This window comes from Canis lupus, chromosome 1 (assembly GCF_048164855.1).
Source record: "Canis lupus baileyi chromosome 1, mCanLup2.hap1, whole genome shotgun sequence".
NCBI classification, from domain to species: domain Eukaryota; kingdom Metazoa; phylum Chordata; class Mammalia; order Carnivora; family Canidae; genus Canis; species Canis lupus.
Genome location: NC_132838.1, coordinates 100,608,181 through 100,624,155, shown reverse-complemented (window position 1 = coordinate 100,624,155; position 15,975 = coordinate 100,608,181). Strand labels below are relative to the sequence as shown.

General features: G+C 50.3%; 1 protein-coding gene and 1 long non-coding RNA gene across 2 annotated transcripts; one reads left to right on the top strand and one right to left on the bottom strand.

The window, feature by feature from the left end:
• Positions 1–96: 96 nt before the first annotated feature.
• On the top strand, positions 97–7,269 carry RNF225 (ring finger protein 225). Its single transcript, XM_072820052.1, has 2 exons — positions 97–870; positions 1,458–7,269. The coding sequence occupies exon 2, from the start codon at positions 1,469–1,471 to the stop codon at positions 2,468–2,470; it is 1,002 nt and encodes a 333-aa protein (XP_072676153.1). The 5' UTR covers positions 97–870; positions 1,458–1,468; the 3' UTR covers positions 2,471–7,269.
• Positions 7,270–13,547: 6,278 nt separating this feature from the next.
• LOC140630782 (uncharacterized) lies at positions 13,548–14,845 on the bottom strand. Its single transcript, XR_012028479.1, has 2 exons — positions 14,152–14,845; positions 13,548–14,030 (listed from the first exon to the last, which is right to left on the bottom strand). It is a non-coding gene; the product is annotated as an uncharacterized lncRNA (long non-coding RNA).
• Positions 14,846–15,975: the final 1,130 nt, after the last annotated feature.

Here is a 15,975-nt window from a genome sequence, read left to right as displayed (position 1 = left end):
TGGGGATGGCCCCAGTGTCCTGAGGAGCTGCCTACATTTCTGGCATGTCTTTTGGTCTGTGGGAACCCGGGTTCACTAGGGAAATACTCTGCTCAGAAAGCACCACTGACTCAGAACCATGGCAGCCTGGGATGCAGGCCTGGTCACCTGTAGTGTTCCAGCGGGTGTTGGAAATGAGAGGGGTGGGGTTGTCCTGTGTATATGTCACTCTAGTCTGTGGAAGGACTTGATGTTTATCCAGGAGATCTGGGTGGCAACCCACCATTCTGAGTGGCATGTATCAGCCCCAGGAAGAGGCACCTAAGGCCGCTGGTCTGGCAGGGGCCAGCTCTGTCCAGTCCACTGTGGGGTCTGCCCACCTTCCACCCCAGAACTCCAGCGATTCCTCTGCTCTGGCTAGGTTCCCCCAGGGGATCCAGGCTGCCTCCACATCTTGTGTGACCATGACTGCAGCCTGACCCTCGGTATCCCACAGACCCACTGCCACACCAGATTCATCTGATTCCACCAGTGGCTTAGAAGTGGATTCATGACATGTTGGAAGACTGGGGGGTGGGGGAGAGTGTTACTGCCCACCCATGGGGCCAGACTCCCTGGCTTGTCAACCTATGCCATCCATCACCATTCTGCTGCCCCCGACATCCGGCCAAGGTCAGGCTTGGTGTTCATCCTGGAGGGACCTGTCTTAGGGGTGGGCCCAGGCAGTCAGACAAGTCTGACAGGTACCTTGGGAACCTGGGATCTGGAGGGAGTGGTACCAAGGCAGCACCCTCTTGCAGGGAGGGGCACCTAGAATGTAGCTGCTCATAGGCAGAGGACTGGGGTCAGAACTGGCAGAGACGTGCCAGCCAGACGGAGAAGCACCAACAGGTAGGAAGGGCCCAAAAGCCAACTGGGGTCTGTCATTGTCCATTGGGGGACCTCTGGCTTCCATCATTGCTCTGTGCTGTTGGGCTCCAATCCTGAGGCTTGGATGTCCTGTCCATCTGCTCCTCCTGGAATCTTGTATATATACACCACCAGAGTCTAACTAGTTCTCTTGGAGGTTCCTATCTTTGCTCTTTGTTCTCTCTGAGTTGGATCCTCCACATTGTTTCTCTGGGGCCCTTCCTGGTAACAGGTACTCCATTTTCCTCCCTACCCTTTCTCCCTCACCCCAAGTCTGTAGCTTAGGACCTACCACGCCCCCTGGGTCCTTGCCCCCAGTCCTCTGTCCTCCCATCTCTTCCACCACCACCCCACCCCCTCCGTCCTGATGCTTCCTTGACTTCTACATGGACACACTGCTTCTCTCTGTGCTAGTCGCTTACTGTTCCCATCCTCTTCGCTCCTGGGTTCTACAACCCCTTCTCTGGAGGCCGCCCCTCTGAGTTGGGCCATCCCCTCCAGAGTCCAGCCACAGACCCTCCTCCCTTCTTCCTCCGCCTCCTTCCCTGGCTGACGGCCTGTCCTCTCAGGTTCCGTCTAGATGCCCTGCCCTCGGCCGCCGTGGCTCCCCCGCCCCCGGACCCCTCAGGGCTCAAGCCCCAGCTCCCCGAGCTCACTCTCCGCGACCCGCTCCCCCAGCAGGGAGGGGGGCGAAGACGACGACGGCGAGGAGGAAGAAGGGGACAGCAGCCCAGTCTTGGGCCCCATCCTGCCCTCCGCGTCCCCAGTGGAGTGTCTCATTTGCGTGTCTCCCTTCGACGGGGTGTTCAAGTTGCCTAAGCGCCTGGATTGCGGCCACGTCTTCTGCCTCGAGTGCCTGGCTCGCCTGTCCCTGGCCACGGCGGGGGGCGGCGACGCGGTGGCCTGTCCTGTGTGCCGCGCGCCCACGCGCCTGGCTCCGCGTCGAGGGCTGCCCGCGCTGCCCACGCAGCCAGGCCTGCTGCCCCGCGATGCGCACGTGGCGCCGCCGCGCCAGGGCTCCGTGCGCTTTGACCGCCGCCGCGGCCTGCTCTACCTGCGCCCGCCGCCGCCCCCGCCTGGGCCGCGCAAGTTACGCGCGGCGCGCCCGCCGCCGCCCCCGCCGCCGCTGCGCCTCGGCCGCCCACTGTCTCGCCGCCTCTCCTGGACCAGCCCGGCCTGGGCCTTCAACGCGGCCGTGGCGCTGGCGGTGCTGGTGGCGGCGGGCCTCGTCGTCTCTGGCGTCTACATCTTCTTCCTCATCCCGCACGCCACCTCCTCTGGTCCCGCACGGCCCCAGCTCGTGGCGCTCGCCCCGGCGTCCGGGTTCTCCTGGTTCCCGCCACAGCCCGCATCGGGGACACCCTGGACCCCTGCCTGGACACCGCGCCCTGTGGGCCCCGACCAGGACACTGCCCTGCCCGGGGCTGCGGAAGACGTGCTGGAGCCTGAGGGGGTCTCCGAGGACACAGCCGAGGTCGAAGGAACTCTGGACAGGCCCCCGGATGGGCTGTGGGGGGCAGAGGGTGAACCCGGCAGGGCCCCACGGGGCTGGAGCAGGAGGAGGGTGTGGGGGCCACAGTAAACGCATCTGTGCTGCAGGTCCTGTCTCCAGGCCTGGGGACCTCCCTGTAGTCCTGGTGGGGCCCTACCAGGATCACTTGCCATGATCCTAGAGGAGGCCTCAGCAGGGTGCATTGAAAGCGCTCACTTCTATGAGGGAGGCCTAGAGGAAACATTCCAGGCATCATCACCACGGAGCAGGGACCCTCCCAAGGAGCACCCCTGCCTTCATTCCCACAAGGGCCCTCTGGGAGCACCCATGACCCCAATCAATATGGGCATCCAGCTGAGGCAACCCTGACCCCCATCTTTGAAAAGGTCCTGCTGGGAGGCACTCCTAAACCAGGTCTCCACGAGGGTCCAGTTGGGAGTACCCTTGATACTCATCTCAGGGACTCCAGCTGGGGTGCCCCTCTGACCAACGTCCAACATCCTGCAGGTACCCTGCTAGAGGCACCATCAGGCCCTACAGAGTCCTACTGAGTGCACCCCCAGTCATCATCAGGCCCATAGGGGAGCATCCTCAGCTAGCAACTAGGGCTGAAGGCTCTGATTTACTCATCTGATTTACTCTGAGCTCACCACAGGTCCTGTCTTTGGTGGCAAAGCCGCTACTGCTGCTGGTCTCTAGTGATATCTCACTGCCTGGCCTACTGCAGTCCCCACCCCTGCCAAGGCTGTGGAGTTCTTTTCCACTCTGCTGCATGCAGATTTGGTCTGGGTGGGATCCAGCTGTTTCCATGCTGGTCCTGGGTTGTCTCTCTGCACTCGTGGCTGGGGCTTGGGCTTGGAGGGACAGGGGTGGCCTAGCCAGGGCTGAGGAGGGACACATAGGGTCTAAGCCTCAAAGTAGCCTCTACTACTGCCTTGGCCCACAGCTTCTGGGATCCTCCCAGAAATGCTGTGGGGCAGTTGTGGTCACCAAGGCTCAAAGACGCCAAGATTGCCCTCTGGGTCAGTGCCACATGATTTGGGGAGTGGGTGCTCCTGGGCTGCTAGGAGACATGCTGGCCTGTCTTCCTAGATGCTGGAACCCGCGTCACTCCCATTTCCACTCATTAATTTCTTAGGGTCCGTTATTGCACCTCCTCTTCCCATCAACCTTTTTGGCACCCTTATTGTTCCCCTAGGTGAAGCCTCAGCCCTGGGCAGCAGCCTACAGGGAGGGCGGTTCTTGGGCTCCTATCCTCCTCTCAGAAGCCTTCCTGGGTTAGTCATTACAAGGTAGATAGCTGTCATCCTCAACACAAACTGAACAGTTCTGTTTCCCCCCAGGCTCTGGAGCCCACATCCTGTCTCACTTCATCCAAAGTCAGAGTTCTGTGCATAGTGGGTAGGAATCCAGCATTTTCCAGAGATAAAGATTACTTCCATGGGCTGGAGTCTCTTGTTTGATTTGTTTACATGTGTGTCCTCAGTGCCTGGCATACAGGGGGTGCCAAATAGTTTTCTTGGGAGTGACAGCATTGCAGGTGACCAAGAGACAGCCTGGGAATGCCTGTGGGCACTCTCGGCTTAGCTAGCTTGTAGACACCCTGATCTAAGCATGTCAGTGGAGCTCCTTTTAATGGGAGCTGCTGCTTTCAGGTGGGAAGCCAGAGGGAGGACATCAGGACATCCAAGGAAGTGTCTTCCCAGACCAGTTCTTGTCCCACACCTAGGTGCCAATGTCATCCACAGGGGCTGAGACCAGTGTGCTGGGTCACTGGGCAGCCATAGCCCAGCTCATACAGTGAGGGGACTTGGTCAGGCAGGAGCAGGGTTGGTGGTCTGTATTAGTTTTCTCTGACTGCCTTAACAAATTACCATCAAGTTCTTTGGAACAACACACATTAATTATCTTATAGTTCTGCAGGTCAAGAGTCGAAATCATTTTTACCTGGCTAAAGTCAAGTGTCATCCGGGCTAGTTCCTCTGGAGGCTCCAGGAGAGAATTTCTTTTCATCTTCTAGAGGTGCATTCCTTGGCTTCTTCCTCTATCTTCATTTTTTTTTAAATTTTATTTATTTATCTATGAGAGGTAGAGAGAGAGAGGCAGAGGGAGAAGCAGGCTCCATGCAAGGAGCCCGATGCGAGACTTGATCCTGGGACTCCAGGATCAGGCCCTGGGCCGAAGGCGGGAGCCAAACCACTGAGCTACTCAGGGATCCCCGTCTATTTTCATATTTTATTTTTTAAAGTAATCTCTACACCCTGTGGGGCTTAAACGCACAATCCCAAGATCAGGAGTCAGCCAGACATCCTTCCTGTCTTCCTCTATCTTCAAAGGCAGCAGCACATCTTCAAAGCTCTGACTGTCCTGCTTCTCTCATTCACTTATAAGGACACTGTGATTACATTGAGTCCACCTCAATGATCCAGGATAATTTCCCCAGAGCAACATCTTAATTTAATCACATCTGCAAAGTACATTTTGCCATTTAAGGTAGCAGATTCATAGATTCTGGGGATTAGGATCTGGCTACCTTTGGGGGCCATTATGCAGCTTACCATAGGATCTCAGATATTCCTCTTCTTGTCCCTTCCTTCCTCCATGCCAGGCTAGGAGAGAGAGTGGGGAGGAGTTGGGCCCAGCCAGGGAAGTCAGAAGGGGACCCTTAGCTGGTGGTACACAGAAGGGAGAGAGAAAATGCTCTCTGAGGATGTTCAAGAAAGGCTGCCTGGAAGGAGAGCTGTATCTTTGAAATAGCTGGCATCAAGGCAGAGGGACCTGGGGCAGTAAGGTGGTGGCTGAGGGCAGTGGGCAGAGCTGACCTGTCCTAACTAGCTTCCTTCTAGGAGCTAGGGAAAGTACGGCTTCTCTATTCTCCCAACTGGGAGTCTGAGGCCTCAGTTTCTCCTTTCTCCCCCCTTAAAATGAGGCTGATGACAGATCTCGGGGGTCCTGAACATTCCTGTCTGCTAATTACTATGTCGATGCCTGCTCACCCACTGCCTATGAGCAAAGGGGCTTCCCAAAATCACCTGGCGGCCAGGATGATGGGGGACTCCTCCTCACCCTTTGGCCACCCAGAGCTCTGCCCTCCCAGCCCTCTGTCTGCCCACTTCATCCCTGCAGCACAACCACCCCTCCTCTGCTGCAGGCCTGATCCTCCTCCTGGTCCTAGTGCCTGTGAATACCCAAAGAGGCAGAATCAACCTCAGTGCCTGACATGGTGCAGGAGATGCCAGGCTTTGGTCCTCTATTCTGTAAAATGGGTGACAATAAACACTTAACTTGCAAGGAAAATTAGTTAATCTACAAGTATTTATTGAGCACCTTCTGTATACCAAGGGTGCACTGGGGCATCTCAGGAACAAGGAGGACCCTCACATGACAGATGACATCCAGAAAGCTGAGCAGAGGGGCCATCATCTTGGCCACACTGCCTTCCGTGTCAAAATCATGGAGCCCCCAACCTTCCCCAGGTCCTCCCTTAGCCCCCACCTTCCCCGGGTTCTCCCTTAGCTCTACCCTCTCCCTGCACCCAGAGGGACACCAGATGATCCAGTCTACAGGGATCAGGCCAGCCTTTTCTCATGAGAGTCAAAGAGTTGACTGCCAACACCACACTGGTCCTAGCCGTCAGGGCATCTTGTGTTGAGGCCAACAGAATAAGGGCCACTGAGGGCCCTCACTGGACCCTGAGAGTGGCAGTGTCCAGATTAACATATGGGAAAACTGAGGCTGTCAGGCTAGGCAGGGCATGGATTCAAACCAGAACCAGAGAGTTTTCTGCAAACTACCTTCTCCCCTCAACTCCACATCCTGGAGGGGCAGCCTTGGTTTTTTTCTCCTGCTCCCCCCAGCCCTGCAGTCAAAGTTCTCTCTCCATAGGTGGAGGCTTCCCTCCTCACTAACTAGGGGGCCTTGGGGGAACTTGTAGCAATCCTGGGTGGGAGCTACTTGAGTGTCCTCAGGACATGGCAATGGGCTTCCTTCAGAGCAAGTGAGCCAAGAGAGAACAAAGCCGAAGAAGACACAGTGCCTTTTATGATCTCATCTCAGAAGTCACATTCTATCATCTCCCCCAGATCCTATTGGATACCATATTCTCAGAGACTGAATGTGTGAATACAAGATCATGAGACTCATGGTGGTCATTTTGGAGGCCAGAACTCTACTGAAGTGGAGTCGCCAGCACAGTCCTCTGTCTTCTTTAGCCAAGCAGGCCTGTGCCACTTCTTGGATCTGCTCTCTCAAGAGAGAGTCCCAGGCCTTTGGTTCAGGCTGAATCCCCAGGCTGATGACCCTGTCACCTTTTTTGTGAGTATGGGTGAGGCAAGGAAGAAGCAGCCAAGTAGCGAGTATGTTAGAACCAAGGAGAGAAAGGGCTTCATTCTTACCTGTCTCCAGGCTCCCCAATTTTTTTAAAATTTTATTTGACAGAGAGTGAGAGAGAGTGCACAAGTAGGGAGAGCAGCAGGCAGGAGAAATAGGCTCCTCACTGAGCAGAGAGCCTGATGCAGATCTCCATCCCAGAACCCTGGGATCATGATCTGAGCCAAAGGAAGATGCCTAACAGACTGAGCCACCCAGGCCCACCAAGGCCCCCAAATCTTGAGGAAGAGAGGAAACATGGAGCCATGGGTGTTGGTGGAAGGATGTGTGTCAAGGGTGATGGCATTAGAAGAGTTGACTCTTTTCCTGGCCTCTTGCCCTCTGATGTTAGAGGACTGGGAGTGAAACATTGTGGTTCTGACCTGGACAAAGAACCTTCCTGCAGCTATCTCTAGTATTTCTGTATCACCGCTGGGTGAGTGCAGGCAGGGTGGCAGCAGATGGCACAGATGCTAGGGACCAGGTGGCCTGTTGCTGAATGTGTTAGAAATCAGAAATCTGTGCAGGAAACTGGATAAGCTGCCCTTACTCTTTGTTGTCTGATGCCAGCTGGCATGGATTCCGGAACCTAGTGAGGCACCGAGGCAGCTTGTTTCTGTAGCAGAGGCATGACTCATCCAGTACCTACCCTGTCCCACAGCCTTGGTGAGCCACTGCAGTCAGCCCTGTCCACTGTACTACCATGCATTAATATGGCACCTAACAAGAGTGGTTTTGTGTATAGTATATGTTGGCAAATTGATTTTAATTTAAAAAATGTAATAAAAATATATTATCTATAGAACTTTACAGAAAAAAAGAGACCAATAATCATCAGAAGGTATTCTGAAAATGGCATTTCTGAAAGGCTTGCAGTATGCTTTAATCTCCTTGCATGAGGGTCATTTTTGACATAAAGGTTTTATTGTAGGCTCAAAACTTTTGTTGGAAAATAATTTTTTACTATGTCAATAAAATCATTATGAAGTCACCCACCTCCAAAAAAGAGTGTTTTTGTATACCTGGAGCCTTGATCTACATAGGCCAACTATGCCAACAAAGTGATTTAGGTGGGCCCTTCAGGCCATGCTGCATTGGTTTTGTCTCTGAAGGAGCCAGAGACTGAGAAACTAAGTCAGTTACATGGGTGCTGCATGCCTTCATTACTGTTTCCCAAAAAAATCCTGGACACCCAGGCTTGGGTGAGTGTACTTGGTGGCAACAGTCAATATGTGTTGTCATATATATCACGCCCTGGGCTGAAGGCAGGCGCTAAACCGCTGAGCCACCCAAGCTGCCCTCACTCTGTAACTCTTAATTTTTTTTTTTTTTTAAGTTTTAAGAAAGCTGGGCAGCCCGGGTGGCTCAGCGGTTTAGCGCTGCCTTCAGCCCAGGGCGTTATCCTGGAGACCTGGGATCAAGTCCCATGTCGGGCTCCCTGCATGGAGCCTGCTTCTCTCTCTGCCTGTGTCTCTGCCTCTCTCTCTCTCTGTCTCTCATGAATAAATAAATAAACTCTTTTAAAAAAAAGTTTTAAGAAATCTCTATGTCTAATGTGGGGCTCAAACTCATGACCCCAGGATCAACAGTCATGTGCTTCGCTGACTGAACCAGCCAAGCACCCCAGCTCTGTAACATCTTAATCAGGAGGCAGAAAACTTTTTGTGTAAAGGGTCAGACCATAAATATTTTCACCTTCATGGGTTGTAAAGCTTCTAGTCATATTCAACTTTGTCATTGTAGTTGCTAGTATCAAATTATAAGAAATAACAAGTATTGGATGTGGAGAAAAAGGAACAGTCGTGCATTGTTGGTAGGAATGTAAACTGGTACAACTGCTGTGGAAAAGAGTATAAAATTTATAGATAGAGGGATGCCTGGGTGGCTCAGAGGTTGAGTATCTGCCTTTGGCTCCAGTCGTGATCTGGGGTCCCGGGATGGAATCCTGAATCAGGCTCCTTGCAGGGAGCCTACTTTTCCCTCAGCCTATGTCTTTACCTTTGTCTCTCTGTGTCTTTCATGAATAAATTTTTAAAAATTTAAAAATAGAAATACCACGCAGTCCTGTAATTTCCTGAGAGAAATGAAACATTAATTTGAAGAGATGTATGAACCCCTATGTTTGTTGCAGCATTATATGTAATAGCGAAGATATGGAAGCAACCCAAGTGTCCATCGATAGATGCATTGATAAAAAAAAGATATGGTATATATACATGATGGAATATTACTCAGCCATAAAAAATAATGAAAACTTGCCATTTGCAACAACATGGATGGATCTAGAGAGTATTATACTAAGTGAAATAAGGTAGGTAAAGAAAGAAAATACCATATGATTTCACTTGTATGTGGAATCTAAAAAACAAAACAAGTAAAAGAGCAAACAAAAAGAAGCAGAAACAAATCCATAAATACAGAAAACAAACTAGTAGTTGCCACAGAGGAGGTGCGAGAGGGGATGGGCAATATGAGTGAAGGGGAGTGGGAAGTACAGGCTTCCAGTTATGGAATTAATCAGTCATGGGAATAAAAGGTACAGCACAGGAAATACAGTCAACAGTATTGTGATAGCATTGTATGGTGACAGATGGTGGCTGCATTTCTGGTGAGTATAGCATAATATATAGAATTGTTGAATGGCTATGTTGTACACCTGAAACTAGTGTAAAATTGTGTGTTAACTGTAATTCAATAAAAACTATTTATGGATGCTGAAATCTGAATTTCTCTTATTTTTTATAAATATTTTATTTACTTATTTATTCATGAGAGAGGCAGAGATATAGGTAGACGGAGAAGCAGGTTTCCTGTGGAGATCCTGATTCAGGACTTGATCCCAGGACTCTGGGATCATGACCTGAGCCAAAGACAGATGCTCAACCACTGAACCACTCAGATGCCCCTGAAATCTGAATTTCATGTAATTGTTACATGTCACAAAATGGTGTTCTTCTGATTTTTTTCAACCACAAAAAAACGGATAAACCTTTTTTTTTTTTTTTTTTTTTTTTGTAAGTGGGCTCCATGCCCATTGTGGAACCCAACATGGGGCTTTAATGCACCACCTCAAGTATGAGACTTGAGCCAAGATCCAAAGCTGGATGCTCAGCCAATTGAGCCATTCAGGCACTCCAAATCCATTCTTTAAAAAATATTTATTTTTAAAGATTTTATTTATTTGAGAGAGAGAGAGAGAGCACCACGCAAAAGCGGAGTAGGGCAGAGGGAGAAAGAAGAACAGACTCCCTGCTGAGCAGGAGGCCAGACAGAAACCTGGATCCCAGGACCCTGGGATCATGACCTGATCCGAAGGCAGATACTTAACCAACTGAGCCACCCAGGCGCTGCTTATTTTATTTATTTATTTATAAAGATTTTATTTATTTACTTGACACAGAGAGAGAGGGAGAGAACAAGCAGAAGGAGCAGCAGACAGAGGAAGAGGGGGGTTGGGAGAGGGAGAAACAGACTCCCCACCAAGCCAGGAGCCTGATGTGGGGCTCCATCCCAGGACTCTGGGATCATGACCTGAGTCAAAGGCAGATACTTGGCCAAAGGAGTTACCCACGTGCCCCTGTTATTTTTTATAAAGTAGGCTCCTCATCCAACATGGGACTTGAACTCATGACCCCAAGATCAAAAGTCATATGTTCTACCAATTGAGCCATTTAGGTGCCCCTGTGAAAACCATTTTTTGGGTGCCTGGGGGACTTAGTGCATTAAGCAACCAACTCTTGATTTTGGCTCAGGTCATGATCTCAGGGTTGTGAGGCTGAGCACAGCATTGGCCTCCATGCCCAGCGTGGAGATTCTCTTCTTGTCCCTCTGCTCCCCACCACCTCAGCACGTGTGTGCTCTCTTTCTTAAAAAAAAAATTCTTGTCTCAGGGGTGATACAAAAACAGGCATTGAGGTATGTTTGGACCACAAGTTATAGTGTGCTGCTGCCTGTCTTAAATTACTCATGGCTCTTGATTTTGATATCCGGTGTGGCCCAGAAACAAGTGCCCTTCCCTGAGTGGTTGTGTGCACATTGTCTGAAGAGCATTCTTCCTCTCTGAACTAGGCTGGAGTTTGGTTCTGACTCAGCTGGCTCTGGGTGGTCCCTACTCCAAGAACTTGCCTCATCATCACAGGTGGCCCCTCCCTTGCCAAGAGGCCAGCTCAGAGCTTATTGCTCCACCAGTTCTGGACTCCACCCCAGGCAAAGCAAAAAGCTCTGTGGTGGGCAGAATAAGGCCCCCCAAATATATCCGTGTCTTCATTCCTAGAATCTGTGAATGTTATCTTATATAGCAGAAGAAACTTTGCAGATGTGACTAAGGATCTTAAAATAGGGAAATTATCCTAGATTACTTGTGTGGGGCTTCAATGCAAGCACAAGTATCCCTCAAGAGGGAGGCAGAGGAGTCTGAGAAAGAGATGTGACAGGAAAACAAAGATTGGAGTAATGTGGCCACAAGTTGAGACATGCTAGCAACCACCAGAAAGTGGAACAGGCAAGGAACAGATTCTCCCCTAGAGACTCTGGAGGGTGTATGGCCCTGCTCACACCCTGATTTTGTACTTCTAGTCTCCACAACTGTCAGACAATAAATTTCTGTTGTATTAAGCCACCCAGTTTGTGGTATTTTGTTACAGCATCCCTAGAGAATGAATACATCCATCTTTACACCTTCAACTCTCTTGTCACTTCTGCTCTAACTTCTGTCCTTGGCTGGCCCTGCTTCTGCCCCACCTCTCTGTCCACCTCTTACTGGATCCTCTCACCACTCCCTCTTCAATGCTCTTCAGTGTTGGTCTCCACTTAATATATTATGAGACAGAACATATGCTTAAATAGTCCTTGAGTACTGACTACTCTGTTATGATTAGATTTTCCTGGGCCTGAACACACTCTTCTGCATAATATTGACAGATTTCTAACTGCTTTGCTGAAACCCATTTGAAGTGTGTGTGGAGAATCTGCCTTTTCCCATGTTCTATACTTCAACCCTTTATCTTCATCCCCCGGGAGGCCTCCTCCATTCTCTGATCTTGCACAGCGGCCTCTCAACCTGATTTGAACCTCCTCGATGGGCTTATTTTTGGTGTCACACATTTGTGATGGGACTGTCCTTCCCACCAAAGTCAACAGGCATTTTGCCAGCATTTTATCATTGTCAGCTTGTTGGCATCAAGTGGAGGATAAGGATGCACCTTTCAAGCAGGGTGTTTCTATAGAAGGAGTGTCACAAGTCCTCAAGGGGGGGGGGTAGGGGTCCTTCTACCCAGAAGACCTACCCTGTGACATATGGAATCTAGCTTTGAAGATAATTTTACACCTAGCTGAGCATCAAGGAAGAGTCCTTAGGGTACCTGGGTGGCTCAGTGGTTGAGTGTCTGCCTTCCACTCAGGTTGTGATTCTGAGGTCCTGGGATTGATTTCTGCATTGGGCACCCTGCTTCTCCCTCTGCCTGTGTCTCTGCCTCTCTCTCTGTCTCTCATGAATAAATAAAAACCTTAAAAAAAAAAAAAGAACAATCCTTGGATAGGAACCATGCATATATGGGGTGTGTGGGAGAGGCTTCTAGTTCAGTGCAAAATTTTGCCATCCTTAAATAATAATAATAATAATAATAATAATAATAATAAATAATAATGGTGTTGATAACCAAGACAGTAATGAAGTAGTAACACTCACTGAGAGTTTACTAAATTCCAAGAAGCATGGTTTTTTGGTTATTTTATTTAAATTCAATTTGCCAACATATAGTATAACACCCAGCCAAGCATCATGGTTTACCTGTCATGCTTTTTTAGTGCTAACACCCTGCAGATAAGTCCCAGAGATGGTGAAGAGGCTAAAGATAGAGGTTCCAGAGCTAGATGCTCTGTGCCCTTGGACAAATAATTTTTTTGTGTTTCCTTAGCAGCCCTTAACAGGGCGAATATCACACGCTTCCATGGTGTTCAAGAGGCTTGAAGTGATATAGGTAAAAGGGCAGTGACTAGCAGAACTCAACTTTTGGTTGTTAACTACTATCTCTGTATTTCAGATGGGGACACCAGGGCTCAGAGGTCCAACTTCTTGACTCAGGTGACCCTTGTCCCCAGTGTAATTATGCTTGGAGCGGGAATTTGAACTTGGGGTTATAGAACTATCATGTGTGCAGAAGAACTTTACTATACTTATTTCATGACCAATTTAGTAACTAATGGATTTACCAAACAATTAGCATTTTTAAACATTGAACAATCAAAATTCCTAAATAACTACTAGTGGGATGAGTGAAAAATAAAAACTTAGGGATTTAAAAAACTAGTTGTGTCCATGTTTAAATACCAATTGCATCCCATTCATAGGTGTTTTATCAATTGAAATGAAACCTATGTTCGCAGACCAGCATGCAAATATTCATAGCAATAAATTTATTTTAAAAAATGGAAGCAGAGGATTCCTGGGTGGCTCAGCGGTTTAGCACCTGCCTTCGGCCCAGGGCCTAATCCTGGAGTCAGAGGATTGAGTCCCACGTCGGGCTCCTGGCATGGAGCTTGCTTCTCCCTCTGCCTGTGTCTCTGCCTCTCTCTCTCTCTCTCTCTCTCTCATGATAAATAAATAAATAAATCTTTAAAAAAAAGGAAGCAACTCCAATATCTCTTACTAGGACAGATAGATACAACGTGGTGCATCCATAAAATGGAATCCTATTAAGCCATCAGAAGCAAAAAATAAAAATAATTGACATATATGCAAAACACATCAATAAAAATCTGGAAAACGTGAAGGTAAGTGAAAGAAGCCAGGGAAGAATGATAAACTAATATTCCATTTATTCATTTTTTCTAACATTTTATTTTTAAATAATCTCTATACCTACTGTGGGGTTCCAGCTAACAATCGGGAGATCAAGAGTCACATGCCTTACCAACTGAGCCAGCCAGGTGCCCCTCTAAGATTCCATTTATACAAATTCTAGAAAATACAGGATTATATTTTTCCACATTGGCTGTACTTATAAGGTGAGAATTTTCTGAGTTCAAACAGGAAAACATGTGGGGCATTTATGATTTAAGTCTTTCTTCTCTGGTTGCATGTATAAAACTCTCCTCTGATGTGAACCTGCTATAGACTTCAGAGGTGGGAGACAAGACTGAAGACCTTCCGATGCTCCTTATGCACATGAGATTTTGCTCCACTGTGAATTCCTAGTAGTAAATGAGACTTGGTTCTCTCTAAGGCCTTTCCATAAGCCATGCCCTTAGAGGGAGAGTCTTCCACGTCCATTCTCAGGATGTTCTGCAAAAGGAAATGTCGAAGTCTCAACTGCCAGAGACAAGTATAATACCGAGCAGTGGGAAGGGCCCAGGACCATCCACACCTCTGCCCACATCCAACTGTCAATTTTCCTTTCCCACACCTTTTCCTGCAGCCCAGGTCCCCGGGGCCGTTAGTCCTCAGCTGCTCAATGCCACGGCGGAAGCATCCGGGGCGGCCTCGGGCACTTGTCGCCTTCTGCGGGGGCCGCGGAGGGAGGACACCACCGCGCGGTTAAGCCGCACAGCCCCGGGGCTGTCGGGTCGCGGTCGCCAGGGTTCCGGGGGGGCGAAACATTGTCCGCGGTAAAGGTGCATACATGGCATGGCGGGATCCCCCACTCCGACTCCTGTGCTGTCCCCGATCCCGATTCCGCCGGTTAGGGGGCCCTTCTGGAGGCCGCCCCGGACCCGGCGACCCGGTACAGAAGCGATCATCTGTCGGAAGTGGACCTGAACAAACAACCCTCCGAAGCGGACGGCGCAAGTCCTGCCCCAGCAGCCGTCCTGGAAACGCCTTGTCCTGAGCCCTCATTGGCCAGCGCCGCGACGTCGTCGCAGTGTCTTCTGGGTAGCGTAGTTCCCGCCAAGGGGTTCCAGAGTGGTAGGGGCTGAGTCCTCTGGGTAATATACAAACTATGTGAGGGCAGGGCCCGTGATCTTATCTTTGCCGAGCCGTGAGCATCCAGTACGGGCTCCGTCTCTCTGAGACTCGTCCCGACTATGGGACGAGCGGCCTTTCACAGAAGTATCCGCCCAGGCCGCGCGCTCTCCCCAGCCTCCTCAACGGTCCTGCATCCCCGCTGCCCCGGCCAGCGGCACCCTGGGCCCTGTAGGCATTTTATTCAGGAGGGGGGTGGGGACTAAGGCCCAGACTGCGAAGGTCAGTCTGAGGTCATCTGTCTGCTGGCAGGGCTGGGGTGGGGTCTGCTGACACGCGGGACCCACCCAAGTGTCTGCCTTTCAGCGTGCAGCTCCGCCCCCGGGGTCCAATGGCCGGTGAGTGGAGGGCATCCCCTTGGCCCTCACTCTCTCAGACCCCGTATGTGGATATCTGCTTCCTGAGACTCTTCCTCCTCCCCACCGCCTTCACCTCCCTGCCCATAATCCAGCGGTTATATGCAGGTTTCCCGTATCTGTCAGTCAATGCAATGTGCTATGGACAGTGTTAAAGACCCAGGAACGAGGAAATGCATGGTAGTGAGCCTGAGCTGGGAGTGTTCAGGGAACCACAAGTCCCACTTAGGTCTTCTGGGACAGTGAGCAAGGGCAGGAATCAGGCCTGGAATGGATCTAGACCTCTGTTCTGAGGGTGCTGGGGGCCATAGCAGATTTAGGGTAGAGAAGGGAGGTGATCTGACTCAGGTGTTGGAGGCTCCCTCTGGCTACAAGGGAAGAACAGATTGTGCTGGAAGAAGGCCCATGAAAGGCTACTGGTGATGTGTAGCTGCACCAAGATGACAATGGAGATGGCAAAGGTGCTGGTGCTCTGTATCTGTTACTTAAGTAGGACCAGCCCAATTGCTGGATGTGAGACCGTGAGAGACACTGACCTATCAAGGAGTAGCCTAGGCGATTGGACTCAGTGGTTTGATGGATGGAAGATCTGTCAACAGTTGTGGTAGGTGATGGCTAGAGCAGGTCCCAGGGACAAGATCTGGGGTGTGGTTTTGGAGAGTACTTTTCAATGGAGGCACTGTGTAAGCACCCGGATGCACAGCTCTAGAATTCTGCAGGATCAGGGCTAGAAGCACCAAAGAGTGGCACTAGAGAGTGGGATTAGGAACACTTTGGGATGGATAAAGGATGGTGATGAATGCCGGGAGGACTTGTGGAAATGGAGGCTGGGGGCTAAGAAGGACCTTCTAACAATGCAGTTGGAAGGTGGTGGTAGGTGTCACTAAGGCACTGTGAAGTCTGGGCCTATG